Genomic DNA, 25,088 nt, shown 5'->3' on the forward strand with positions numbered 1-25,088 from the left:
AAATAACAAAGGTGTCATGTTGCATGTCAGTTCATAACTTCATCTCATAAAATTTGTATTTCTTCCCTCCAGTCTTTACTTGCATCATCTATTCTTGATGGAAACTTTCCATCCCGTCAACTTCGATCTGCTCAAGCAGCCATCATCTTCCCCAGCCAAACCTCTCATCAATGAAGGCGGCCTTTATTCAAATAGGAAGATGCTCCCACACTCACCCAATTCCCCACAAGTTCCACTTCCACAGCCGAATCAATCCTCGTATCTCACCCCACCAGCCTCTACCGAATCGCTAACGCTCGACACTGTACGGCAATGGTCGAAGGAACGAGTGGGAACATGGCTCCACGAGTGCCACCTTGGGCATCATGAAAGAGTTTTTACGGGTACGGTACAATTGTGGTGGATGGATTCACCAGATGAGATGTATTAATATGCATTGGTTGTGTAGGAAACGATGTGAATGGTGAAGTCCTGTTAGAGATAGACAATATGTTTCTTAAAGAAATGGAGATTCCGACAGTAGGAGAGCGTGTACGCATCCTAACTGCAGTGCGAGCTTTGCGCCGTGAATGCATGATGAACCAACATCTACCACAGAGAGTGAGTCTATGGCGCACTTCCACCGAGACTTGTGCCCTTAATTGACTTGAATGCTCTTAAAATTAGAATCTTCGCCAAGAGGCCGATTTCATTCGTCACCGATGGGAGAAATTTTCGCCACTACTTAGCTCCACCTCGCCCGCCCGCCTGCTCTCTCGTTCAGACTCGAAAAAGAATAGATATGATTTATCCGATCAGCTATCACCGATAGAATCCACAAAGGTATGTCTCAGTTCTTGTGCACGAAAAGAATTTATTTTTCCAGCTAATATCCTTTCTCCGGTTTTCAGAGGAACTCCGTTGAAGCGGATATTATGTCATTGGAGCATGTCAAACAGGTAAAGATGATACGAAGTACTCATGTGCATCCATCACTAATAGCGACCTATTCTGTCATTAGCGGTGTGTGCGTGTGATTGGGGATGATGGCCAAACCAGCGTGGTGGATGTTAGCAATGTATCTGATGCAAAGTCCATTCTCGACAAAGTGCTCCACAAGTTTGGTATTAATGATCGGTCAGACAGATACGCCATTTTCGTGACTTCTGGTGGAACGGATAAGAAGGGCGAAGGTAAACTAGCCATGCTAGCCCATTGTCTTTCTCAGTCATGTGGATTAACAATGCATTTTACTAGCCTCGGCCCGAATGATTAATGACAAGGAGCTTGTGGAAATTTGTAAGTCGGTCGATCGTCCCGAGCGAGACCGTCTGATTTTACGCAAGCACCACCAATTTATCACACATAATGAGTTCAAGCGCATGGGATCGGTGAACCGCTCGGTGAACCATCAGTACCAGAAAATTCAAAAAATCCAGAAGATATTCGGCGAACTGCCCCCCACCTATCCCGAATTCGTGCGGTCTCCTGGTCGTGTGAAGACCTTTGTGGGTGAGCGACCACCAAGCGAATTGATCTCCTCGAACCTAGCCGAGTTTTTCCCTGGTCATCGAACGGACCTCTTGGCGGAGGTAGGCACAAGGGTATCCATGCGGGCAAGTCATGCGTCGAGATTGGTGATGGATGGACGCGATTCCGAGATAGATCGAGGCAGTGCGGCCAACGAAGAGAACGCGTCCCATTCAAACAATCGGCGAAGGTCGTTTGCCTCGGTGTCGGTGAGCAGAACTCCTAATCGGTCCTCGAGTAAGCGGTACTCGATGATTCCGATGGATAACATCAAAACCCAGGTCGAAGCATTACGGCACCAACGAAGCCCGCTTGCAGAAGTTCAAGAGGAAGGAAGTGATGAAGAAACATTGGCAGAGGAGAAGGAGGAGGAAGAGGAAGAGGAGGGAGCAACCACTGCAGCCATCGTTTTTGGCCTAGAGGACTCATCAAAAAGCGATGAGGCGGTGTTTGAGGACGCGGAAGAAGTGGGAGTTGAAGCTAGTGTAGAAGAGGTGGTTAAGCAAGGTAGGAATGCAGCATGGTTCAGTTCATCTAATCTAGACAACCCACTTATATTTCTTGTTTCTATCGCGTAGAATCCAAAAAACTAAAATGGATGAAGGGTGCTCTGATCGGACGTGGATCTTTCGGTGATGTCTATCTTGGTTTAAATGCGATAAGCGGAGAGCTGATGGCCGTCAAACAAGTGGAAATTCCCCAAGTGAACTCGGCAACGAAGGAACGAAAGAAGGCTATGGTAAAACCAATTTTTTCCCCCTTTCTTTGACCACCCACCGCTAATTCGTTTGTATGGCTTTTTTGTTAGTTGGACGCGCTACAATTAGAGATTTCCCTATTGAAAGACTTGCACCACGAGAATATTGTCCAATATCTTGGTGAGTGCTATGTTACCTCCAATGTTTTACACAACATTTCCCCTAAAATAGAATATCCTGACTTCTTTCAGGCTCAAATTGTGACGACACCCATTTTTACATCTTTTTGGAATATGTTCCTGGAGGGTCGGTCGCAGGCCTTTTGGCTGACTACGGTGCATTTGAAGAGCCACTTGTGCGGACCTTTGTCAAGCAGATTCTTCACGGTTTAAGGTATTTGCATGAGCGAGATATTATCCATCGAGATATTAAAGGCGCAAATATCCTGGGTACGTTATCGAAATTGACTAAATCAATGACAAACTGTGCAATAGTTAACTTTTCGCCTATCTTCCCCTCATTTTAGTGGATAATAAAGGGTGCGTGAAGATTTCAGACTTTGGTATTTCGAAAAAGATCGAGGACGGTAAGTCAACCATGGCGATTTCCCGATGAATCACATAAATCTAACCGCGTCCCACTTTATAATAGATATTCTCACTGCGTCAGGAGCAGCACGACCCTCATTTAAGGGATCTGTGTTTTGGATGGCGCCCGAAGTGGTGAAGCAGACGCAATACACCAACAAAGCAGATATATGGTCACTCGGATGCTTGGTCATCGAGATGTTAAGCGGTGACCACCCCTGGCCAAGCTACACGCAGATGCAAGCTATTTTCAAGGTAAGCTATTTCCTTATCCAAGTAGGTAAATAACTCAGCTCGTTGATATATGCCATTTCTTCTCCTTTAGATTGGTCGATACGCCGCTCCTGATATCCCTGAAGTGGCTTCCAGCGATGCTCGAGACTTTTTGCAGCGCACCTTTGAATTGTAATTGTCTTTGCCTTGAATGGATGAAAGATTGACCCTAATGGCTTTATCTTCATTTTGCTTTATAGAAATTACCAAGACCGTCCTTCAGCCACCGAATTACTAAAACATGCCTTCCTAGCGCAACCGGGTGGATCCACGCCCTAACTGTTTTATTTTTTACAAATATTTATTTTTTTTCTCCTAATATGTTAAGGATCCATGTATTTCCTGATGCTGAAAAGTCTGTGTTTTTTAGATTTTTTTTTTCAAGTGGTTACTTTACTTCCAGCTTTTTTCCTTTCTTTCCTAATGTTGTAGTTTTTTACTTTTATTTATTTTTTTTTAATAATAATCTCATTTCCACGTTATTCGGACGAGTAGTCTAAAATCTCAGAGCCACTTGAGGCGAGCTCATCAGCGATGCTTCGCACATCTACATCCAGGCGTAATGGGATGGTTTCATGTGTGAAGTACGGATACTTCAAAACCTACCAAGGCAAATCAATTAGCACACTCATCTCAGCGGGCAGAAAATAGCTAGACAACTTGTTCGCAGCTTATTCGACGTGAAGCGGAATACACGAGGATTTTTTCCAAAATCCTGAGGGCATCTAGGGACGCAGGTATCCGCTTGTCGAGTGGCAAGGCGGGGAGCGGTTGGAACAAAATCTTTCCATAATCGGGCATATCTTTCCATTCCTATGGATAAGCTACATTAAAAATATCCATTGCTTCTTATTCAGAGGGGTATATAAGGGGTTACCGGCCAGGTCAGCTCGTCGGGTGTTCCGAGCAACTCGAATATGCAAATTACTTGATGAATATCACTTCGTCCGCAAAATAGTGCCTTATCTCGAATAAATAGCTCAGCAAACACACATCCCGCAGACCAAACGTCTATGGCACAAGTATAGTTCGAGGAAGCGAACAGAAGTTCTGGTGCACGGTACCACCTTTTTCAAAGAGAAGTTGGCAATGTCAACACCAAGCTACTTACAGATGGCTGTGTTGCTCACACTTGAATACCTTGTCCCAACGTGAGCGCTCTTATTTTCGTTGGCTTTCGCCATCACCGCCGTACCAAAATCGGAAATTTTAAGGACACCCTCTGGAGATATAAGCACGTTGGTCGGTGAGATATCACGGTGCATAAAGCCGCATTCATGAATGTAATCAAGACCACGGAAGAGCATATAAGCACAGGATTTAATCTGGAGAGCAGAGAGAGGAGGGCCGTTGCGAAGGAGACCATGCAAGTCGAGAGGTAAAAAAGGGTATATGAAGGTGTGGGTGAGGTCGTCTTCGGATTCAAAATAGTCAAGAAGAGACACCACCTATCGGGTGTTTAGGGAAACAATTAGGAGGTAAGTCTACCACAGGTGCTAGCTAGAGATAGAATAAATAGCTACATTTTCATGATGCAACTTCTTGGATCCTTCTAGTTCACGCTTTGCGTGTTGCAAAACCTCTTTCATCATAACATTTTGCGTCGGCCCAATACGTTTCAGCGCCACCAGTTCACTTGTTTGAATGTTGCAAGCTTTATATACGTTTGAATAGGTTCCTTCTCCAACATGAGAGAGGATTCTGTACTTGTCCATGGGGATTCAGCTCCTGTTTTTCGAACTTCTCTATCTCAATAACTAAATATTTGCCACGAAAAATACACAGTCACAACTGGAGGTAGATTCATTTTCTCTATGAACTATAGTTAGGTCAAAGAATTGCTTCAGATGGAATTCCAAGGCTTTCCTCGCCTTCTTTCTGTATTCTATGCAGAATTTCATCCGGATAAAGGCCCCAAGGTACTATATGAAGTACCTGAAGGCTCAGTGCTTCCTACACCCAATATAACACCTCTTGTCGATTTCGATTCTATATCTGAATACATCGTTCCAAAAGAAGAGCTCTCAGACCGCCTCGTTACCATCACGACGGGTCATCACAAAGTCATAGGCTATCCTGTACGCCTTGAAGGAATTCGATACCACAAAAGGAGGAATTTGTTCCAGTTTAATTTGTGTTTTGTATTCGATAAAGACGCGGAAACAAGCAGCTATGATCCAGTGGTACGAAAATGCGCACGTGTGTTAAAGGCAATAGAGGTAGGTCGTTAGATGTTTTGGATTGTATGCAGATCACAAGTTTCCCGTCTCATGAATTAACCTTTGTGGATATGCATTTTTAGGAGGAGAATCTTTTTCTCTCAAATTCGTCTACAGGGGTTGCCGTTCAAAATCTTATTGAGCAGCTTCTAGAAGATCTTAACAGCTACTGCGAATGCCAAATACCTATAAGTAAGACGAATCTTTGTAAACTCTTTTTTATCTTTACTCTGCGTGCCCACACTTCATCTCTAATCTTGATTAGACCCAGCAAATACCATTAATCTTAAGCTCTTCCCCACTTATCCTAATCCACCCCCCGTATACGATTATCAAGTTCCAATATTGACTGTTAATGTTGAGGCACTCATGGATGTGAGTTGGGACATTACCATGCAACGTATCGCCAAGCACATTGATGGAGTAAAACATGTGCGCAAAATTGCCCATCTTGCCGAAGTGGAGCCATCCTTAGCACGCAAATGTATGGAGCACCTATTATATTATATGTGCATTATCATGGTGGATATATTCCAGGTAAGAATCAGTGTCTCTGATGAAATGATCTTGCACATTAAGTATTTATATGCAATATCAGTTCGGAAATATTTATGCTACAAGGCCGGACGTGAAAAAATTGACGGAAGACATAACATTACAAAATGAATGCATTTCATACTGTACAAAGCCTGGTATTCAACTTTTTAATTTCTTGATTAGTCCTGCTTGGAATACATGTTAACCTATTTACACGATTTGACGTGAAAGATATGCTTCCGCCACCCTTTTCAAAAATACTGAATATTTATTGTAGCTTGAGACACGGGCTAACGCTTCGGGATTGGATAAAACAATACGATGTCTCTTCCTATAATATTGATATTCGGTCAGTAGATTGGATTATATCATTGCTAGCATATTCAGATGTCGCGGTTGTTAATCTAGTTATTTTTATAGACGCTTCATCTCGTTTGGCGTGATGAAAGGGTTCCTCTATCGAGTCCATAAATATCCTTTGTTGCTCAACAATGTACAGCCGGAGAACACAATTGAAGGAGATTATCCTGCATCTTATTCAGAGATATCGCCACGACTGCGCAAGTAATTATAATTTCATTATGTAATGCTGGATGATTTATTTGATCATCCCTTTGATGAAATGACAGGTATCTTACGGGCACCCATCACTATGATGAGATTTGTACAGCGCTCGAGGTTAGCGCACGAGAGCTCGACGACACACTAAGATCAAACCCAAATGTCGTGTTTTTGTATCGATAGCTTCGTGTATTCACACTATTTGCTCTTTGTTATTTGTTATTTGTCATTTTTTTCTTTGCATAGCTTACTAATGGTTGTCACTTTAATATATGGGGTTTTTGAGGCCGGAGGTTTCTGCTGGTGCTTATGAAAGCATATTTTTTCTGGAGTATCTCAAACGGCACTAAGACTCCAAAAATAAACACCAGGAAAGAGAAGCTTTGTAATGCTCAAACATTGGCATCGCCTTAAGTCTTGTTAACTAGGCTCCTACGAACAACGAGTGTTCAGCCTGACCGATAGTGAAGTTGAAAAATCTCGAAACTACAAAATTGATTATGGAAATACCCAAACCATTTTCAAGTTTGCTCAACAACAACTCCACATCATATGTCCAGCGATGCCTGCGTCATACTCCGTATGTGGTTGGCTTTTTATCATTGTGATAATCCTAATAGTGTTGACTCTGGCAACTCCGTCGGCGATATTTCGCACTCACAAAGTTCAGTGGACTCCTTTTAGACCGAGCTTAACTCTGCCAATAATGGGGCCAGTTGAAAATGTGCTACGGTCAGCCTAGCTCACTTCGGCTAAGCAAATCCACCGCCAAACTTAGAGACTGGGATGGCATGAGGCCAGTGACTAAGCCAAAGCGGGATTAACTGCAAATAAATGATAAATTCATTACTTCCCGATACATTTAGATGGAAATCGCAGCAACCCCCTTGGGCCGCTCCTCAGGGCAGCAGCCGTCGCGTCTCTTCAGCCGGTCGGCATGGAGGGCCAAACTTCACATAATGACATTTCATCATCCAAGAATACGTGGCAAGGTTTCCTTTTGTGCTCATTTTCTGAGCAAAGGCCTATGATTTTGTAATTCGGTCTGGATCCCTCAATATAGTTAAAAATCAAATCTGGTCAGATTTGGTTGTACAAAATGCGCGTGAATTGCATCTTTAATATGGACTTTTCCCTCTCTTATAATGAGCTCGGCGCGTTCTTCGTCCCTTATTGCTGTCTGTCCGACCTAGTTTTTCCTTCCCCCTTCCCTTTGATTATCGATTCTTTCCATTCCTTAATCACTCTTCTCTCCTAAGTAAAATGCGGTTCAACTTGGGCATCGCCGTGATTATGGCGCTTGTCTCATCATGCGCAGTCGCCGCTAAAGAATTTCCTTTTTGCAAAGGAAAATTTGCAAAGCGTGATGAGATTTGCAAAAAATTTCATTTCCCCCCTCCTGGCCAGGGACGTACATGTGTCACTCCTAAGAATGGGACAACGTTCTTCGATATCTCAGTAAGGCTCATTCGTATTTTTGCATAGCTACAAGTATACCTATTGGCTTTTTTGTTTAGGATCTACCTAAAACCACCTTCTCTGACCACGGACGAAAGATGGCCCAGCTCATCACAAAGTAAGTGTTAATTCATTCTCCAATCTATAACACCGATGGCTTGGCATCCTTTTTCGACACCCCTATTAACTTTTTCTATCTTGCTCTATAGTGTTTTCGAAAATGGAAACAAGCAGTTCCAATACCAGGTAAATATACTCTCACATAACTGGACGCGTTTCTATATCTCATCTTGGTGCATTGCACTCTAATCGCGTTCATTATTCAGTATGTAGAGTATCTTGGAGACGGCCGTGGGTACACTTCTGGCAGAATTGGATTCACCACAGGCACAAACGACGCCTATAGGCTAATCAAGAAATATTATAAAAAGAAGAAAAGTCCTCTCAGTCGCTTTTTGCCAGAGTTGAAGCGCCTTAGCGATCTAAGCTTTTGCTCCACCAAGCGTGACGATATTAGTGGCCTTAAAGGGTACAAGAAAGCTTGGAAGCGCGCCGCCTGCAAAGATGCTGATTTCCGCAAGGCGCAAGACAAGGCAGTGCAGCAAATGTATATGGAGCCTGCGCTTCGGTTCGCTGGATACGCCAAGGTAAAAACGGAGCTAGGAAAGGCAATGCTCTATGATGTAATTATTCAGCACGGATGGCAGTGTATGTATAAAGAATTTGAGAGGTGAATAGCCGAAGGTTTTAACTCATCCAATATCTAGATACCGAACCTGATATCAACATTTGGCGACTCATTAATCTTTCGGGAGGACCTCGCCGGAAGAATGAATCCGAGAGTTCTTTCCTGATGCGTCTTATAACAACACGACGAGAAATGGCTTGCTGCGCAAACGATGATGTCTGGCCGGAATCTGCAAGCCGTATGGACGACTGGATGACGGTCATCCGGTCCAAGAATTTCGACTTGAAAAAGCCCGTTGTACTCAAGAACTTTGGGGTTACAGTGACCGGAAAGGAGAACCCTCGGGTGCTGAACAAAAAGGAGTGTAAACCTTTCCTGAAAAAGGGCGGCGGAGGAGGCGATGACGATGAAGATAATTAATCCGTATAATTTCTTAAAGTCGTTATTTTTTTTATCCACCAGCTTAATCCATTATAAATAATATACCCCCTGTTTGCTGACCACTTATATATTTGCCAATAACAGCAATTAATCTTATAAAAATTTATTGTATTTTGGATTGTCCATTAATTTATATTATTTTGCTCAGCAGATATTGTCTCCGTTTAATAGAGGATATATTTTGTTCAGGGTATAGCTCACTTACCTAAGAAAAACAAGAGTTAGTAAAATTTTACACGTTTCCTTTGCCAGAGAAATTAACAAAATGATCAGGAATAAAATATTTGTCTTTCAGAATCCGAAGACAATCAGAATTTTCAGTGTATAAACATCCTTTCGGCAGAGGAAATGAATTTTAGTAGAGACTCACCTATACAAATATAACTGGCAATCTACACGCTTGGCTGACTTATTGCATACAGTATATATGATTGCCTGAATGAAATAAAAAGGCGATTAACAAAATGTCTAGGGAAAAAAGTATCAAAAAATATGCCTCAGACAACTTCCCGTCATCTTCCGTAAGCCTCATTAAAGACTCACGTCCGACTTTGCAGACAAAAGTATATATCATCATAGGCAAGGAAGGGTTGATATTTACCGAATACAGCAATCCCTGGAGCATACGCGTAAATAAAGAAATATATCTAAAGTGTAAACACTCGGTTAGTAACGCTTATCATAATTTAACATTAGATATTGCGTGATCGCTAATTATTCAGCAAGTGAAGAAATTCATATTTTGCGCCACATGGTTTGTTCAGAAAGAACGCAGCGAATGAATCGACTCATCATTTAAAATTAAATGAATGATAAAAATGATACTAGATTCTTACCATTACAGAATCATTATATAGCGGGACTGAATGTATATCTATCAGAGATATAAACAAAACATTAGTACTCAGTCAGAAAACACCAAAAGTTATTTGGTATAAGGACGCTCAGAAACAGCCTCTAAATTTACAACATGAGTAGAATTCAGGCAAACCGTGATAGAAATCATCATAGCGCCGTTTAGAAAAAATGAATATAAGCTATACTCACCAGCTATATATACATGTAAAAGTTCAGCAATAAAATTAATACAAATGAACAGAAATGATTAGTTTTAAAGAAAAGGAAAAGGAAAAGAGACTTGTAAAGTACCATACACCTTAGGCGATAAGTTTATATACACGAACATATAGTAGTCACGCACTGTAAACAAGAGGCTATAACCTAACCTAAACCGCCCTCTACAAGGTTGCCCTGCTTTTTGTCAAACTTCAGCAACTTTTTCACTCATAATCCTGAAATTCCTGTAGTTGGTTGGGCTTGCTGCCATTGAAAATAAAGTTGATTGCTTTCCATTTCCGCATATACCAATAGCCATCGTCCAAAAATGATCCACAAGTCGCACCCCCTATTTTTAATATCAATTCTATTTTTTTTTTCTATCAGTGTTTTTCCGTTTTCTCTGCTTTTTTTTCCTTCGTGGCCCACCTTCCTATCCTTTCCTATTAACGCTGTCATTTCTTTGGCTTCTCCATTTTCCTATGTATAAATAGGAAATAAATCATAGCCTAATCTTTCCTTATTCTACAAAAAGTACCCTTTTCAGCATGCCGTCCTTCAATTCCCTTGTCTCGTTAGCTCTCGGCTCGCACCATATATCAGATTCGGCGCCTCGTCCTATGCCCGATCTCAAAAAACGTCAAGATGCCCCTGCGGGTGAAAAGGGCTCTTCTAAAGACCAGCAGCCTCCTCCAACGGAGAAACCCTCAAGCGACCCGAAAGAACCTACTAAACCTCCTACCCCTTCTGAAAAGCCTTCAAGCGATCCAAAAGAGCCTACTAAACCCACTGCTTCTGAAAAGCCTTCGGAATCAAAAGAATCTCCAAAACCTCCAGCGAGTGAGCCAAAACCATCGCAGCAGCCGTCGCAGCAACCATCGCAGCAGCCGACGCAACCTCCTTCCGAAACGCCTCCATCGAAGACGCAAGAGTCCGTGCCATCCTCTCCATCAGTAGCACCTCCACAACCCTCCAGCAACCCTGCTCAACCGTCAGTCTCTTCCAATTCCCCTTTGACTAGCAGTACTTCTATATCCGTTTCATATACAAGCCTGCAGCCTATCTCTGCATCAAGGACTGGCAGCGTAGGTCCATCCACCATTCCATCGGGTGACCAAAACGAAGGCAGCGGTGGGAGTGGCCCGCTAGTGATTGGAGGAGCGGTGGTTGGATCGATTATTGTGGTAATTGCGGTGGCATTTGTGGCCACCAAATTTATTAGACGGCGCCGAAGGATCAAGGAATGGAATGACGATACGCTGGGACCTTACGGGGGACCGATTACCGATCCTTTCAAGCAGACGCTAGACATTTATCACAAGTCTTAAACCAAATGAAGGGCATTTGCTCGTCCATATTCTCATTTTATATATATCTTATTTTGATCTTCTTTGCTCTATCCGCCCTAATATATATATACTCTCATTCTATTTCTTGTATTTATCTCCAATTTTCACTTGTCACCATTAGGTTAATATTTAGTAGTATAAAAAAAGTAGTTTATAGATGAATAAAAAAAAGTAAATTGCTCCCAAAAAGAATATTAATAAAATAGGATACTAAAAATGAGTTTTTTGCACTATTCATACACTTCCTCGTAATCCTGCGGCAGACCTTCTTCCTCCTCTTCATCCGCCTCTTCGCCATCTTCCTCATCATCCTCTACCTCGGCTGCTACTTCATCCCCGTACATATCTTCGCCTGTGCGAGTACCGCCATTCTCGGTTTCCCCGCTCATCATCCCTATCGGAGACGAGGCCGTCATTATGCCATCGCCTTCCTCCGTCGCATCGTCCACAAAAGTCACATCCCCCTCTCCTGTCCCCATATCCACCTCTACCCCCGTTGTAGTTCCGGCCTCCCCGGATGTTCCGGGCTCCTCTGTTTTTATGTTCTCCTCTACACCTGCTAGTGCGGCAGCCTTTGCGAGGGCAGCAGCCGCTTTTTCAGCCGCAGTTGGCCTTACTGTGCCACGAGTCAATAATTTGCCGAGTTTCTTTTCAGAAGCGTGTGCTACACCGTGCGCGGTTCTTGTCTCCATTTCTTCGAAATGTTGCCATATGTAATTGCGGCACTTATCAGCATTTGGCAAATCTTGAATCATCTTGGCTATGGTGGGGTGGGTGAAGCCATAATAGTCCGGCCCCGAAGCAGCATTCGAGTGACCACGATTGCGAATGGCGTTGGCCTCTCGCACCACAGTTGTCCATCCCCCTGTCGCCGAGTTAGCAACAATCGGATTGTCCTTGCGATCCTCCGGAGTAATGACAAACTAGATACACAGCAGGTTATATTTCACCCCATCGAGATAGCACAATAATTTGTGTAGTGGTATACCTTTGGGAAATTTCCGCCTTCTCCCATTAATATCTCACAATGATACAGCACTTGTTTTGAGGGATTGATGGTACTCATGTAAGGGCGTGAAATGTGGTAATGTAACGGAAAAATATACCGGGGATTATGGAAAAACTCGCGATCATATACCACCTCGCCCAGGTTGTGAACGGTAAATATTCCCACCTGCGCGGGCAGCTTGTAATTACCATTTTCGTCTCGCTCTACTCGTTGCACGCGCCTTACTTTGCCCGCAATAGGCTTTTTGAGACGTTGACGCTTGCGCTCGGGGGGTTGACCGGTAGAAGATTTGCGCTTACGTTTGGCTACCGAGGTTTCCCCAGCAGCAGGAATAGGCGTCGAAATAGGAGGAGAATTACCGGTACTTGGAGCCGGGACAGAGTTATTTTGAGATTGTGCGGAGTCTTGAGTTATTACTGAGGCAGCTTGCGGTGGCGAAACTAGCTTGTTAGATTGTCGGTGAGGAGGACCTGGATAGCGACCATTATGAAATGATTTTTTCTTTTTTATTTTCAAAAATGCCGATGGGGTGTCTCGACTTACCAGGCTCTACCTCAGAGTCAGAATCGATCAGGTCAGAAGAGCTCCCCGAGTCCAGGGAGTCTGTTCCCTCAAGCCGTCCAATTCGGTCAAGTAATGCACTATAATAATCAGAATGCATTTAATAAACCGTCCACTCCGCTATTATTAGTCTCAATACCCACTTTCTCTGCCTTCTAAGTGTCTGCAATTTCTTCCGTGATCTCTCGAGAGCGTATAACACTTGATCATTGCGCTTAAATATTACGAAAGGGATCATGAAGTAAGTAGAGATCACCAATGACGCGTAGCAATCTTCAAATACCTGCATAACTTCCTTCAACTTGCGTTTCATCTGCTTATACTTTTCAATTGTGAATCCATTCTCTCTGGCGTTACTACTGCTTGCTGGTCGGCCCCGTCCTCTTCCACGCCCACTTGCTGGTGTGGATGAGGGGTGATTAGTTGTATTTGTTGAACTGGTTGTATTGGTAGTATTTGCCGCATTGGAAGTAGTTGAGGCGGTTGCCGTATTTGTCGTATTCGTGGTGCTAGTTAAGATTGTTGAACTTAGGGGTGCGGCCGGTGTCGCGCTCACAGAATCGTTCTCTAATGGGAGCATGAGCCTGGAAATGGGAGAAATTCTGTTTAAAGTACAGGGGAAGTGAAATGGCAAAAAGTGGACAAGAAGTGCGATGTGTGAGAAAAACGAAAGGGGTTTATTTTCGATAAAGCTAAAGAATTCCAAATTGAAAATTTCAATTGCCATTATCTAGAAATTGACTCATTTTATCCTTTTATTGCTTGAAAAATAGCAAACGTTATTTCTGATAGAGACGACGCAAATAAAATATCAATATACAACATCTAAACACCATGCCCTATTTAGTTTTTGCAGGCTTTCTACGTCTCCCCCCTACATTCTCGGCTGTCTTCGCTTCTTTTGAAGCCCGGGCTCGACGACGAGCAGCTTGACGCTCTGCCTCTCTTCGCTCTCTTCGATTCATTGGTCGTTGCTCAGCGTTTTCATCCTCTTCGCTTTCCTCCAGTCTCTCCCTTCTCTCCCTCATTCTCTCTCTGATCGATGTGGGTCTTGCTTCTTCCCCTGAATCCCTATCTTCCTCCGCTTCTGAAGTGCGTTCGTCGAAACCCTCTCTTTCAGTATTTTCGGCGCTCCCCTTCGCTTGTTTACGACTATTTCCTTTCCCTGTCAATAACTTCGGGAGCCCAATTATTCCTTTCGCGACTAGTACAGGAAGTTTAAATACGATCATATCAAGCACTCTGGGTGTTTTCAAATTAGCCTCGTCCCAAACAGCACATTCATTCTCGGTCTCCCAGAAAGCAATTGCACCATCATTCAACACCTCAACCCATCCATAATCTTCTAAAAAGACTCGATTCTTTCGCACTCGCTTTCCTGCACGCGCGAGCATAGCAGATCTGGCGTCTTGTACCAACAACCGAATTCTCTTTCGCTCTTGATAAAAATTGATCCAACCAACCGCGTATTGAAGGGTCGAACTTAGGAGAGTCAGGAAAACTAGAACAAATGCAAGACCAGGGCGGTGGCGACGATAATAGTATCCCGTGCCACGCCAACGAGGCACTCCGTTTTTCAAGAAGAAATCATAGCGTTGGCGGCGATAAGGATCCCGAAGTATATCCTTTATGACACCAAGACGAGCAAATCGAGCCTGAGATTTCTTTCCAGGATTCTTATCGGGACTAAGAGAGAAAATATTACGATTGTCATCTCTGTAGAACTATGTAATAAATTTAAAGACTAACTGAAGTTCAATCGAGCGACGACGATACGCACGATCGATTTCAGCGCGGGTACTTGAAGGTTTGACACCAAGAAAAGAGTAAAAGTTAGTATCTTTTCCCTCAGCTGCTTCTAGATCATCAACCAGATCGAAAATTTCATAGTCGCCTAAATTCATCGAATGCCTGAATTAATCTATTTGCTCGTCGTCAAATATACTGTGGTATGCAAGTAGACAAACCTTCCTCCCACGCTAGAACTGATGGTAGAATCAGAAGAAAGAGAGAGAGGATCGTGAGGAGGATTAGCCGCTTCGATGCAGCCATCGTGTGTTGTTTTAATTGAACTTTTGGAAACTTCACAAACTCGGAGTAAACTAGCTATTATCTAATAACTTTGAAAATTTATGGCGCAGCCAATATTGAATTACGCGAAAAATTTATAAATTTCTTGATTTTCAAATTATTTCGTGGTTAACGCGACAACGCTAAAAATTTTAAGGAGAATACATGTCCTCGAGAGATAACCGAATTTTGATTGGAAGTAGCGGTGGCTCTGGGGTTGAAAATCCAGAGTTCACTAGAGATTCCTTAGATGAATTGTAAGCTTAACTTTGATAATATCAATGTTCTTCATTTTCGTGTATTCAACTAACTGTTTCAATCTGTCTATATAGCTTGCAGAGTGTTGCACCAGTGACTCCGCGATCCAAATCGCGCACAACCACTTATTCCACTCCGGAACTATCACGGACCTCTAATCGTATATCTACGCCGTCCAACCGGCCAGGAGTCATATTTTCTCCCTCAAGTCAGAATTCTCCTCTAAAGTAATTGTAAAAAATATGTAGTTGAATACAGCACAAATTAATTTATATGTATTTTTATTCTAGACCGTCTGCTCAGGGAGTAAAATTTGCAGAGCGTACAAACAAAGGCAAAGTAGAGGAGATTTTCAATTCCAGTATTCCCCTAAGTAAGCAGCCAGCTCTACGCAAACGCTGTCATATCACGACTCTCGAGGGACAAATGGAAGCGTATCGATATATGTTTGAGAAAATCATGAATAAAGCTGATGGTAAATTTTAAGTGCTATCTTTAAATCGAGTAGTTGGAGAGCCCCCGTTTACAACGGCTTTTATTTAGTATTGGATGACCGGATTGAGTACTTTGCCGAAGTTTACCAACAGCATTATGGATTCGAGTATTTTGGTCATCCCGCTTATCCAAGTCAGGACGCTTTTACCACTATCGGACGAATATGCTGCGATGCCGAAGGTCGCCTCAATGATCAGTCAGTAATGCTAGAAGCATCGCGAGCTATTGGAGGCGGAAGTCGAGTTAAGCTGATACTGAATGAAACACAGGAATTTGCATTATTCCCAGGACAGGTACACTATCCAATATGGACCTTTTGGTAAAAAAGAAAGATTTATGTTAACCGAATATATAGATAGTTGCATTAGAAGGAGTCAATAGCTCAGGCAATTCAATTGTTGTATCAAAGATATACCCTGTAAGAAACCAAATCTCTGAAAATGTTATTGAATTATCCGATTAATCCAAGAATCACTTTATAATAGCTCCCACCGCCGGATTTATATAAATCCAAAGCCCAAGCTCTTCTGGATTTTAATTACAGTGAGCAAGGCTTAGCAGGGGCGCCTATGACAGTGTTCGTTGCTTCAGGACCCTATACTTTTGAGGATAATCTCTCGTATGAACCCTTAATTGAATTACTAGCCAAAGTAGAAGAGGAAAAACCTGACGTACTTATACTAGTAGAGTATTTATTTACGCCGCATTTCAACCCATTGTTTAGCTAATTTTTATTATTATTTTTTAGCTTGGACCTTTTCTGGATCAAGATCATCCACTCATAAGAGAGGGTAAAATAGATCAGTTGCCTAGTGAAATATTCCACTCGCGCATATCCTATCCACTTTCTCAACTGGAGCAAAACTGTCCTGGAACAAATATCGTATTAGTGCCAAGCACTAAAGATATATGCCATGAATATACTGTATTACCGCAGCCACCTCTCTTACGAAGTGGAGGAGAGCTGGGCTTGCCCAGAAATATCGAGACAGTACCAAATCCGGCGGTTTTTAGTGTCAATGAAGTGAAGTTTGGAGTTATTTCTGCGGATATGCTGTTTTTGCTTGGTGCGGAAGAAATTGCACGGTACTTTGATACCCTATTTACTCCTGTCTATTATATCATTAATTAGTTATTTTTAATTATAGATTCCCTAACGGTATGCACACGGATAGACTTGCTCGACTTTCAAAGCATTTGCTTGAGCAAAGAAGGTAGTTGAAAAACGCTCCTGTAAATATATATCAAAACTAACATTTTTTTACCATCCTAGTTTTTATCCACTCTCTCCTCACTCACTAGCTGAACCTCTCTCCTACAGTCACCTATCGCAACTCAATCTTCTCCACTCTCCCGATATTTTAATACTTCCCTCACAACTTAAACATTTCACCAAGGTGCTAGATCCATATGAAGTTGTGTGCGTAAATCCCGGAAGATTAACGAGAAAACAAGCTGGCGGCACCTATGCCAAGTTAACTATACAGAATATAGCTCGAGAAAAACTGGAAAAAGAGGCTCCCGAAGAAACAGAGCTCAAACATTATATCAAAGAAAGATGTAGAGTTGATATTGTGCGTGTATAATGTAAATTTTTAAATATAACTGAAGCTTTCGCTCGAAAAACTGGAGCATGTTGCCCTATATATAAATCGTGCTAAAGTTTTAACTCCACAAAAAGAACCATACCCAGAACCATGAATGACTAATTTTTATAAATATCACTTAGAATATGGCACACTTCTTTCTCTATTATTCTTTTAGATTCAATTGGTTGTCCCTGGACATTATATATTATTATTCCTCTACCTGTATTCTCCTGATTGTCGAGAGTTTGAGCAATTTAGTCGAATATTTGATCTCTATTAAGCCACTGAACTCACCATCGTATAAATTAGAGATATACTATAGTTGCTTTTTTGAAACAAGAAATCTACAATTAAGAATGGCAATTGCCTCGTTATCACGCTCTCAACCAGCCTCACATCTTCGTGTAAATATAATAAAGCATATCACGCAAGGTCGTTTCTCGAAGCCATCCATTAATACTACTCTTCTGGCCAGATCATTTGCCACTGATTCCCCTCCCACCCCACCAAAACGATCGCTTGTTCGAAACATTACTCTTGTGCTAGGTGCAGGAATTCTTGCCAAAGTGCTATATGACGCTGGTAAACGCCAGGCTACCATCCACATAATGGACAACACTCAGCCTCCTTCTCAGAGCGGTGGTAAACCCGATATCAATTTCAAACTCATGAACGCGCTCACACCAGAACAAGTAAACTTCCGATTGAAAGAACATGAGAAGAGTGTCAAAGAGAGAATTGGCACTGTATGGCGCTATGATATCAATTCTGTCGCAAGCAACTACCCGATCGAAGATGACCATTCACAAACAGTAGTTTCCATGCCAAATGGAGGCCAAAAACTTTTGCTCTCAGTCTTTGATGGACATGGTGGTTGGAACTGTTCAAAGTGGCTTTCGCGTCGCTTGGGACACGAAGTTGGTACAGCACTTGTTACTGCCGAGCAGAATGCTAGTAACAAAAATAGAGTTGATGTTATCACCGAGACGATTCAGCAGACATTTTTGAAGGTAGATGATGAGATTGTCAACAAAGCCGCAGAACACGTCCTGGCAGATAAGAATATGACGCCTGCTGATGCCACTGCTACTCTGTTACCCGCCCTTAGTGGTTCGTGCGCCATTATGGCATACTTAGATTCCGAGACCGATGACCTATTTGTAGCTTGCACGGGAGATTCCAGGGCAGTTCTTGGAGTCAAAGATGGAAAGTGGAAGGCGGTAGCTTTGTCGGAAGATCAAACGGGGCGAAATGAGTCAGAAAAGAAGCGAATGCAAGCTGAGCATCCTGGGGAGGAGAAAACAGTAATAAGCCGGGGACGAGTCCTTGGTTTTCTTGGTAATATATTATATACTCTTCTTCATCCTTGCATTTATTATATATCTCTACTAAGAACCTACAAGGGCTTTCGGTGATGCCACTTACAAATGGTCTCTTAAGGTTCAGGAGCAGTTATTTGATCGATTTTTCCCTAATCGACGCTCGGTGCCGAGCGCTTTCTCTACGCCTCCCTATGTGACTGCAAAACCTGTGGTCACCCACCATAAGATTACCGACAAAGTCAAATTCCTTGTGCTGGCAACAGATGGGCTCTGGGATAAATTGACAAATGAACAGGTGGTTGAACTGATAGGTGGCTATCTTGATGGATACCGGGGAAATCGGGTCGATTCGACTTACGGTGCTAATCAAGAAGAAACCAAGACATCAACTAATTCTTCACCCAATACGGCAACACCACACAATCCGATGGTTAACGAAGACCGACCTCCCAAATATTTTGCCTATGTTGATAATAACGCGGCTACTCACTTAATCCGAAATGCGCTTGGCGGCGCAGACGAGGAGAGAGTAGCAATTACCCTTAGTATTCCTTCTCCCATGAGTAGGAAATTTAGAGACGACATTACCGTGACAGTGGTTTTCTTTGGCGACATTCCTACTAATGGACTCGCCCGAGATCCCGTTCTCCCCTTAAAAGCGAAAATCTAACTTGCAAGTCTATTTTGGTCTGTTTTTCGTAACCCTTTACGTTCTGGTTTGGTCAGAGTATATGAATTTTCTTTTTTGGAGCCACAAATCGCCTTTTCAATATATATATGAGATCGCTACCTATAAAGACAATTTGTTCGCATCGTTTATTAGATATAGAACATGCAGAAGAGGAAAAAAAAGTCCAACATAAGGCTAAACTATCCTATCACAATATACAATATAACAAATTAAAAAAAAAAAACTTTTTGTTCCTCTAAATTAATCCATTTTCACTTTCTCTGGTTCAGAATGCGAGACGCTTCCGTTCTTCCAGTTTGGAGTCCCCTCTACATGCATTCTCTCTTCTACCTCCTCTTCGCCAACTGCAAAGCTTCGTTCTACTACTTGATCTGATTGAGATTGGTCTCTATTAACTACCAAAGTTAGATTCTTGAACGGCTTGGATGGATGTTTGAAAGGGCAATTTGGTCGCGCGCATATCAGCCCAAACTTGCATGGCGTCTCTGCCATTGCACTGACACTGCTCCATTCAGAATCCCATGGATGGATGAAGTGACAGCCGGGGCGAGTGCACTGCTGGCCGAAGCGGCACGCACGCAAAACTTTTTCGACTTCGTGAAGAAAGGGGCAAGTTGCATTGGTACAATTAGGGAAGAACTTGCATTTGGGCATAGGGGCACTTGGTTTGGAAGATTGATCTAAAAGAAGTGCTGATCAGTGAATGACTAATTAAAATGACAGCCAAACCAACTCACCTATAACGCTCTCTTCTGCACCTCCGTCCCAGCTATTTTCTTCTCTCTCCTCCCTTAAATCTGTATTTGAATCCCTCCATCTTCCTCGTCCTCTCCCCATTCCCACTCTTTTCGCTATTCCCCCCCCTCCCCGCTCCTCTCCCTCTGGATCCTCTCCCCATTCCTATTCCAGTTTCTAATCCCATCTCCATTGATGGGAATTTCACTTCTCCACCCTCTTTAATTACTTTTACTAACTCCTGTACTTCAGGGCGCGGATCATCAGGGTGAATCTTATCACAGGTGGTGGGGGAATTGCCACAATTAGGCCAAGCGGGGCAGAGTTCGGTGGGATGCGCAAACTTGCACCCCGCACCTTGCCAGCAGTTTGGCCAGTGTGCACATTGCTGTCGTGACGAAGTCAGTACGATAGAAGAAGCATCCGTGTATGCATCTGAGTTATTATTGTACATCATATCAGGGAAGACGGGCATTCCAAAAGGCATACCTAGTTTTTAACAGTCAATTAACATATATCCTGGAGATTTCATCTGTAAGGAATCTTTCTACACACCAAACGGTGCCATAGGCATCGGAAACATTGGACCGTTCATTGGGATATTTCCTTGCTGCATATTTTTTCGCGTTCCAAGTCGATCCCATATTGGTTTATTTCCCTCTCTCTTTTTTATTGTGTCACTAACTTGGTGTTCACCAATTCGACTCTCCTCTCTATGGTCCTTTTTCTCACGATCATGCTCTCTCTCTCGGTCGCGGTCTGCCCTTCTTGGGCTGGGATCGCGACTCCTTCTCCTGTAATCTGAAGATCTCTCTTCAGCTCTACGATCCTCATTTCTACGATCACGTTCTCTGTATCTCCGGTCATCTGGCCTATATTCATCATATCTCCTTCTCTCTTCTATTATTTTTAAATACGTGTTTAACTATATTTCCCTTGAATATGTGTAAATGAAGCAGCTAACTCACCTCTACGCTTTTCATAGGTATCATAGCGTCTGCTATAGCCATTCATACCCCTCCGTGGAGATCTTTCTCTGTCACGATCGTACTCTCTGCGTGGGGACACATCCCCACGTCTAGGAGATCTTTCTCTCCGCCATGATGTCTCATCTATGTCACTGAGCAATATTCAAATAATAAAAAATTAATAAAAAATTGAAGAGTAAATATGAAATAGAATTAATGATTACCTTCCGCCGCGACCATCATCATTCTCTGTATCCATCATGGTTTCAGCTCTTGAGGCATTTTCTCGACCGAAAGATTCAATCGTTTTGAAAAGCCATTCAGTAAATGAAGGATCTGATGACATATAAAAATTGTTAAATTTAATCCCATTATCTACAAAAACCAATGTTTTCCTACCGTAATCCTCACCAATAACTACAAATAGATGGGGAAAAATGAATTAATCTTATTGTAAAGTACAAAATGAGTCAATAAAAGTTACCTTCTCTGAGATCATCATCCATTTCAGCTAATTTGAGTTAAAAAGAAGTCAGATCAGGTATATTTTATATAGGTTGGAGAATTTTCAGAAAAAACACTCATTCAGAGAGAGTATTGACAGAATACCATACCTCTACTTTTACGGCTTTCAACCATAACCATCACGTATTCGGTAGCCGATGGATCTATGTGTTGACCGAGAATTTAATAGATTATTGCCAGGTCAATCGCAATCAAATCAATTAATACTGGAAAAATGAAAAAAATGTATACCATCACCGGTTACGTATCCATAGTCAACAAGTTTTTTCTGCACTTGACCTCTGATCTTTTCGATATGAGATTTATCCAACTGATAATCCATCACCATTATATCCTTGATCTTTTGTCCCAGTAAGTACAAGGAACAAAGGAGTATTTTCAGGTATTCCCACCAACCTATTCGAGATGTGACTATTATTTTTTCAAGCTAAATTCAAGTATAGCAAATATCCATAGTAAGATATTTCGGAGCAAAAAATAAAAGACAAAAAGGGATAATACATTGAGAAATAAAACACAAATTCAATAGACCTTATCACTATTTCAACACCTTTTTTTACTTGCTCGATAATTAAAATCCATAAAAAACAACAAATGTTTATAATGTCCGTTTTATTTAAACAAGTGAGAAAAGGTCTAGAAAAGCATGCGGTGTGGAGCCTGGCCCTTAGTAAGGGAAAAAGAAGCTTGAAGATAAGAGCGTAGGTGAGGAATTTTAGAAATGGCGGATATAAGCTCTTTGTCGACGGATTTCTGATCAGCGATCCTAGATTCAGCAAGCGGCTCCTTCTTCTGTAGACGAGAACGCAAATTAAGAAATTTTGCATATTAGATTGAGCAAAAAATAAAAAAACAAGCAATATTATACCTTTTCGCTATCAAAGAACTCCTCCTCAGTGGCTTTCTTCTTGCTGTCCTTACTCTTTTTAAAGTAGGTATCGTTGAATTTTCCATCAATCTAATACGACGAATTAGATTACACGCTCCACTAAGGCTAAAAGAAATTACTCAACCTGAATGCTAGATATATCAATCTTGGTGGAAGTTGCGATAACATAAGCCTGATTCACGCGTCTTAATGGAACGCCATTAAGTTTGAAAGGTCCAGTCACAAGCAGAAGCCCGCTCTCCAATTGTTTCAAAAATACAACGCGTTTTCCCCTAAAGCGCCCAGCCAAGAGAATAAGAACCGTACCGGGCGTTATGTTAGAACGCAATTTTGTGGGCTTAACACTCTTGCGCGAAATTTTTGGCTGAGGTATGTCTTCTGCAGGATAGAAGCGAGGGGCTTTACGGACGGGCACAAGGCGCGAGCTGCCATTTTTATCACCACCAACAGTCACTTTTTTAACTGCTTCAGCAGTGGGGGCAGCAGCGAGAGCATCCTTTTTCTGACGCTTGTAAAGACCTTTCTTCGCATAAAGAGCGGACCGCGAAAGGCGCATTATGCCAGGGGCAAGAGCACTATTTCTGGTATTTTGTGCCATTTCGATTGATCTGCGGGTTGCTTTTAAGATTTCTACTGAAATAAAACACCCAATGTGAGAAATTCAAGGAACATTCTACTGAAAAAACTGGATGAGGTGGTAAACGAATTCGATAATTCCATTGCAAAATTCTTCCTTTAGAATTCATTTCTTTATATAAAATCTTAGGAATTCCCTATCTTAAATCCTCCATCCACCAAGTCATCCTCGCATACACGCATCCATCCATCGCCCACTGTCCAACATCCAATTGAAAGTTTGAAGATTCTCTACCTTAATAGGCGACCCCAAGGCAAGAAGGAAAGAGATAGCATTATAATATTCGAGTACAATATTTCAATCATCTTCGATGAAAGTGGAGAAATTTATGACGTCAACAATTTTAACATTGAAAATGAAATCTCCATAGTGAATAAATAGGTTGAATTGCCTCGATTATTCGTTATAATGATATATAAATTAAGATGCATTCTCCTCACGACTCCCCTCGCTTCTATCTCCTCCGATATCCGCATTCACGTTTAATACATCTAGCCTCTTTTCGTATTCAATCCTTCCCACCTCGTCACCAGCTATATTAGCATATTCGACTGCCTTCATAAAATTAGCAAGTGCCTGTTCCCTATCGCCCTTTACCTAGAGAGATGCACAATTATATGAATAAATCTTAAATTGGATACTTTGAAATATCGTCAAACCTCTTGTATTAGCCCAATATTACCCAGAATGACTCCCGCGCACTCGGCACAATCTCTCTTTCCCATATTTTTCAGACATATATTCAGACCGTTTTGTAACCATGACACAGCTTCATCCTCCTTGCCCATTCCAAAGTATAATTCACCAATATTCCCTGCGATTATTGCCTCCAAGCATTCCCAAGGGATCTGTGATATTGATCTCCAGTTGTCCGAGGTTTCGTCATCTTTCAATTCTAGACTTCGCCGCGCTTGGATCATTTTAAGTGTGCCAAGGTAGAGGGTTAATGCGTGCTGATACTCTCGCTGCATAGCATAAAGCCCCGCTATCGCCACCATACATCCCGCTAATTCTGGCGTGACTTTATCAGGGTTCTCAATTGCCAACACGAATGGGCTCGTCTCTTTCTCACTTGCTTCTGCTCCTGTTTCCCTGCCGATCAATTTGCGTAAAGCCCAAACAAGCGCTGCCTCTGCACTTGTAAAATCTCCTAAACGAGTATAAAGTTCGCCAAGCCGCTTCGATACTAGAGCTGCTTTGTTTTCTAATTTGTTACGAATCAAAATTTCACGAAGGCGGGCGTATTCGTTGGTGCCTTCTATAATGTCTCCATTTCGTATTTGATCCTCGGCCATCCGTAGCCATACATTCATCACGGATGGATCGTTCTCATCCATTCCTGCCAAAATTATATGACGAAGAGCTAATTTCAGATATAATCGCGCAACTACAAAATCGGGAAAAATTTCTTCGCGCACATATGCTGCCCGTAATAGCGCACGTGCCTTTGAAGGGAACGTGCGTGGAGTAGGGTGTAGGTGCTCGAGGTATAGATGTAGAGCTTGCCAAGAAAGATAACCAGCAACCGTAATGGAAGAAGCCGCAATCACAGCATATTTTATATATTTAAAGGAAATAGATCCTACGTGGCGAAGAGTAGCCCCTGTATATGTCTGATCTTTATCAGTATTGCGCAGTAGGTGACGACGAGATATAGAAAGGTTAGCGGAATCGGTTATCATGTGAGAGCGCGTAGTAGGAGTGGAGAGCTGAATATAGTGTATACATGGCTGCTGTACACGAGAGTTGATTAAAAATTGTCGTTGAAAAGGCCTTGCATTATGTGCAAATAGACGCGATAATCGTGTAGCCATTTTTTCTTTCGTACAGATATTTCCAATTTCTATTTGGTGTCGAGTATTTATATGATGGCGCAGTTTTCTTTTTGGTAAGAGGTATCAATATATCATAGAGGCAAGGAGTTGCAGCGAGAAAAGAGAAATGGAAAACGTTTTATAAGGAG

The 25,088-nt window shown here is 42.2% G+C and overlaps 12 protein-coding genes across 12 annotated transcripts; 6 read left to right on the forward strand and 6 right to left on the reverse strand.

Annotated features, from left to right (window-relative positions):
- Positions 1-97: 97 nt before the first annotated feature.
- On the forward strand, positions 98-3,346 carry VTP21DRAFT_8607 (uncharacterized protein; the record flags this gene model as incomplete). The annotated part of the gene is made up of 13 exons (XM_069399476.1): positions 98-383; positions 449-600; positions 667-822; positions 891-938; positions 1,001-1,172; positions 1,237-2,016; positions 2,088-2,248; positions 2,318-2,387; positions 2,459-2,656; positions 2,734-2,793; positions 2,859-3,049; positions 3,120-3,199; positions 3,268-3,346. The coding sequence occupies 13 exons, from the start codon at positions 98-100 to the stop codon at positions 3,344-3,346; spliced, it is 2,433 nt and encodes an 810-aa protein (XP_069254889.1).
- A 200-nt stretch (positions 3,347-3,546) lies between these two features.
- On the reverse strand, positions 3,547-4,782 carry VTP21DRAFT_8608 (uncharacterized protein; the record flags this gene model as incomplete). The annotated part of the gene is made up of 5 exons (XM_069399477.1): positions 3,547-3,669; positions 3,728-3,880; positions 3,945-4,134; positions 4,208-4,515; positions 4,591-4,782. 5 exons carry the CDS (start codon positions 4,780-4,782, stop codon positions 3,547-3,549), a joined length of 966 nt encoding a protein of 321 aa, XP_069254890.1.
- Positions 4,783-4,914: 132 nt separating this feature from the next.
- Positions 4,915-6,567, forward strand: VTP21DRAFT_8609 (uncharacterized protein; the record flags this gene model as incomplete). The annotated part of the gene is made up of 7 exons (XM_069399478.1): positions 4,915-5,286; positions 5,370-5,478; positions 5,552-5,823; positions 5,885-5,978; positions 6,055-6,172; positions 6,244-6,387; positions 6,453-6,567. The coding sequence occupies 7 exons, from the start codon at positions 4,915-4,917 to the stop codon at positions 6,565-6,567; spliced, it is 1,224 nt and encodes a 407-aa protein (XP_069254891.1).
- A 1,080-nt stretch (positions 6,568-7,647) lies between these two features.
- Positions 7,648-8,950, forward strand: VTP21DRAFT_8610 (uncharacterized protein; the record flags this gene model as incomplete). The annotated part of the gene is made up of 5 exons (XM_069399480.1): positions 7,648-7,842; positions 7,902-7,960; positions 8,052-8,088; positions 8,169-8,550; positions 8,610-8,950. The coding sequence occupies 5 exons, from the start codon at positions 7,648-7,650 to the stop codon at positions 8,948-8,950; spliced, it is 1,014 nt and encodes a 337-aa protein (XP_069254892.1).
- Positions 8,951-10,575: 1,625 nt separating this feature from the next.
- Positions 10,576-11,355, forward strand: VTP21DRAFT_8611 (uncharacterized protein; the record flags this gene model as incomplete). The annotated part of the gene is made up of 1 exon (XM_069399481.1): positions 10,576-11,355. The coding sequence occupies one exon, from the start codon at positions 10,576-10,578 to the stop codon at positions 11,353-11,355; it is 780 nt and encodes a 259-aa protein (XP_069254893.1).
- A 251-nt stretch (positions 11,356-11,606) lies between these two features.
- On the reverse strand, positions 11,607-13,526 carry VTP21DRAFT_8612 (uncharacterized protein; the record flags this gene model as incomplete). The annotated part of the gene is made up of 5 exons (XM_069399482.1): positions 11,607-12,299; positions 12,365-12,855; positions 12,929-13,026; positions 13,090-13,160; positions 13,230-13,526. 5 exons carry the CDS (start codon positions 13,524-13,526, stop codon positions 11,607-11,609), a joined length of 1,650 nt encoding a protein of 549 aa, XP_069254894.1.
- A 259-nt stretch (positions 13,527-13,785) lies between these two features.
- Positions 13,786-14,998, reverse strand: VTP21DRAFT_8613 (uncharacterized protein; the record flags this gene model as incomplete). Its single annotated transcript, XM_069399483.1, has 3 exons — positions 13,786-14,632; positions 14,696-14,840; positions 14,914-14,998. 3 exons carry the CDS (start codon positions 14,996-14,998, stop codon positions 13,786-13,788), a joined length of 1,077 nt encoding a protein of 358 aa, XP_069254895.1.
- A 183-nt stretch (positions 14,999-15,181) lies between these two features.
- On the forward strand, positions 15,182-17,355 carry VTP21DRAFT_8614 (uncharacterized protein; the record flags this gene model as incomplete). The annotated part of the gene is made up of 9 exons (XM_069399484.1): positions 15,182-15,273; positions 15,349-15,501; positions 15,565-15,749; positions 15,818-16,062; positions 16,125-16,187; positions 16,255-16,440; positions 16,518-16,855; positions 16,918-16,983; positions 17,043-17,355. The coding sequence occupies 9 exons, from the start codon at positions 15,182-15,184 to the stop codon at positions 17,353-17,355; spliced, it is 1,641 nt and encodes a 546-aa protein (XP_069254896.1).
- Positions 17,356-17,714: 359 nt separating this feature from the next.
- VTP21DRAFT_8615 (uncharacterized protein) lies at positions 17,715-19,350 on the forward strand (the record flags this gene model as incomplete). The annotated part of the gene is made up of 2 exons (XM_069399485.1): positions 17,715-18,696; positions 18,752-19,350. 2 exons carry the CDS (start codon positions 17,715-17,717, stop codon positions 19,348-19,350), a joined length of 1,581 nt encoding a protein of 526 aa, XP_069254897.1.
- A 261-nt stretch (positions 19,351-19,611) lies between these two features.
- On the reverse strand, positions 19,612-21,719 carry VTP21DRAFT_8616 (uncharacterized protein; the record flags this gene model as incomplete). The annotated part of the gene is made up of 8 exons (XM_069399486.1): positions 19,612-20,051; positions 20,109-20,271; positions 20,336-20,595; positions 21,075-21,226; positions 21,299-21,410; positions 21,474-21,491; positions 21,559-21,585; positions 21,689-21,719. 8 exons carry the CDS (start codon positions 21,717-21,719, stop codon positions 19,612-19,614), a joined length of 1,203 nt encoding a protein of 400 aa, XP_069254898.1.
- Positions 21,720-22,235: 516 nt separating this feature from the next.
- VTP21DRAFT_8617 (60S ribosomal protein eL6) lies at positions 22,236-23,086 on the reverse strand (the record flags this gene model as incomplete). Its single annotated transcript, XM_069399487.1, has 3 exons — positions 22,236-22,391; positions 22,468-22,557; positions 22,613-23,086. 3 exons carry the CDS (start codon positions 23,084-23,086, stop codon positions 22,236-22,238), a joined length of 720 nt encoding a protein of 239 aa, XP_069254899.1.
- Positions 23,087-23,545: 459 nt separating this feature from the next.
- VTP21DRAFT_8618 (uncharacterized protein) lies at positions 23,546-24,939 on the reverse strand (the record flags this gene model as incomplete). The annotated part of the gene is made up of 2 exons (XM_069399488.1): positions 23,546-23,722; positions 23,785-24,939. 2 exons carry the CDS (start codon positions 24,937-24,939, stop codon positions 23,546-23,548), a joined length of 1,332 nt encoding a protein of 443 aa, XP_069254900.1.
- Positions 24,940-25,088: the final 149 nt, after the last annotated feature.

This window comes from Calcarisporiella thermophila (assembly GCF_041956535.1).
Source record: "Calcarisporiella thermophila strain CBS 279.70 unplaced genomic scaffold VTP21scaffold_4, whole genome shotgun sequence".
NCBI classification, from domain to species: Eukaryota; Fungi; Calcarisporiellomycota; class Calcarisporiellomycetes; order Calcarisporiellales; family Calcarisporiellaceae; genus Calcarisporiella; species Calcarisporiella thermophila.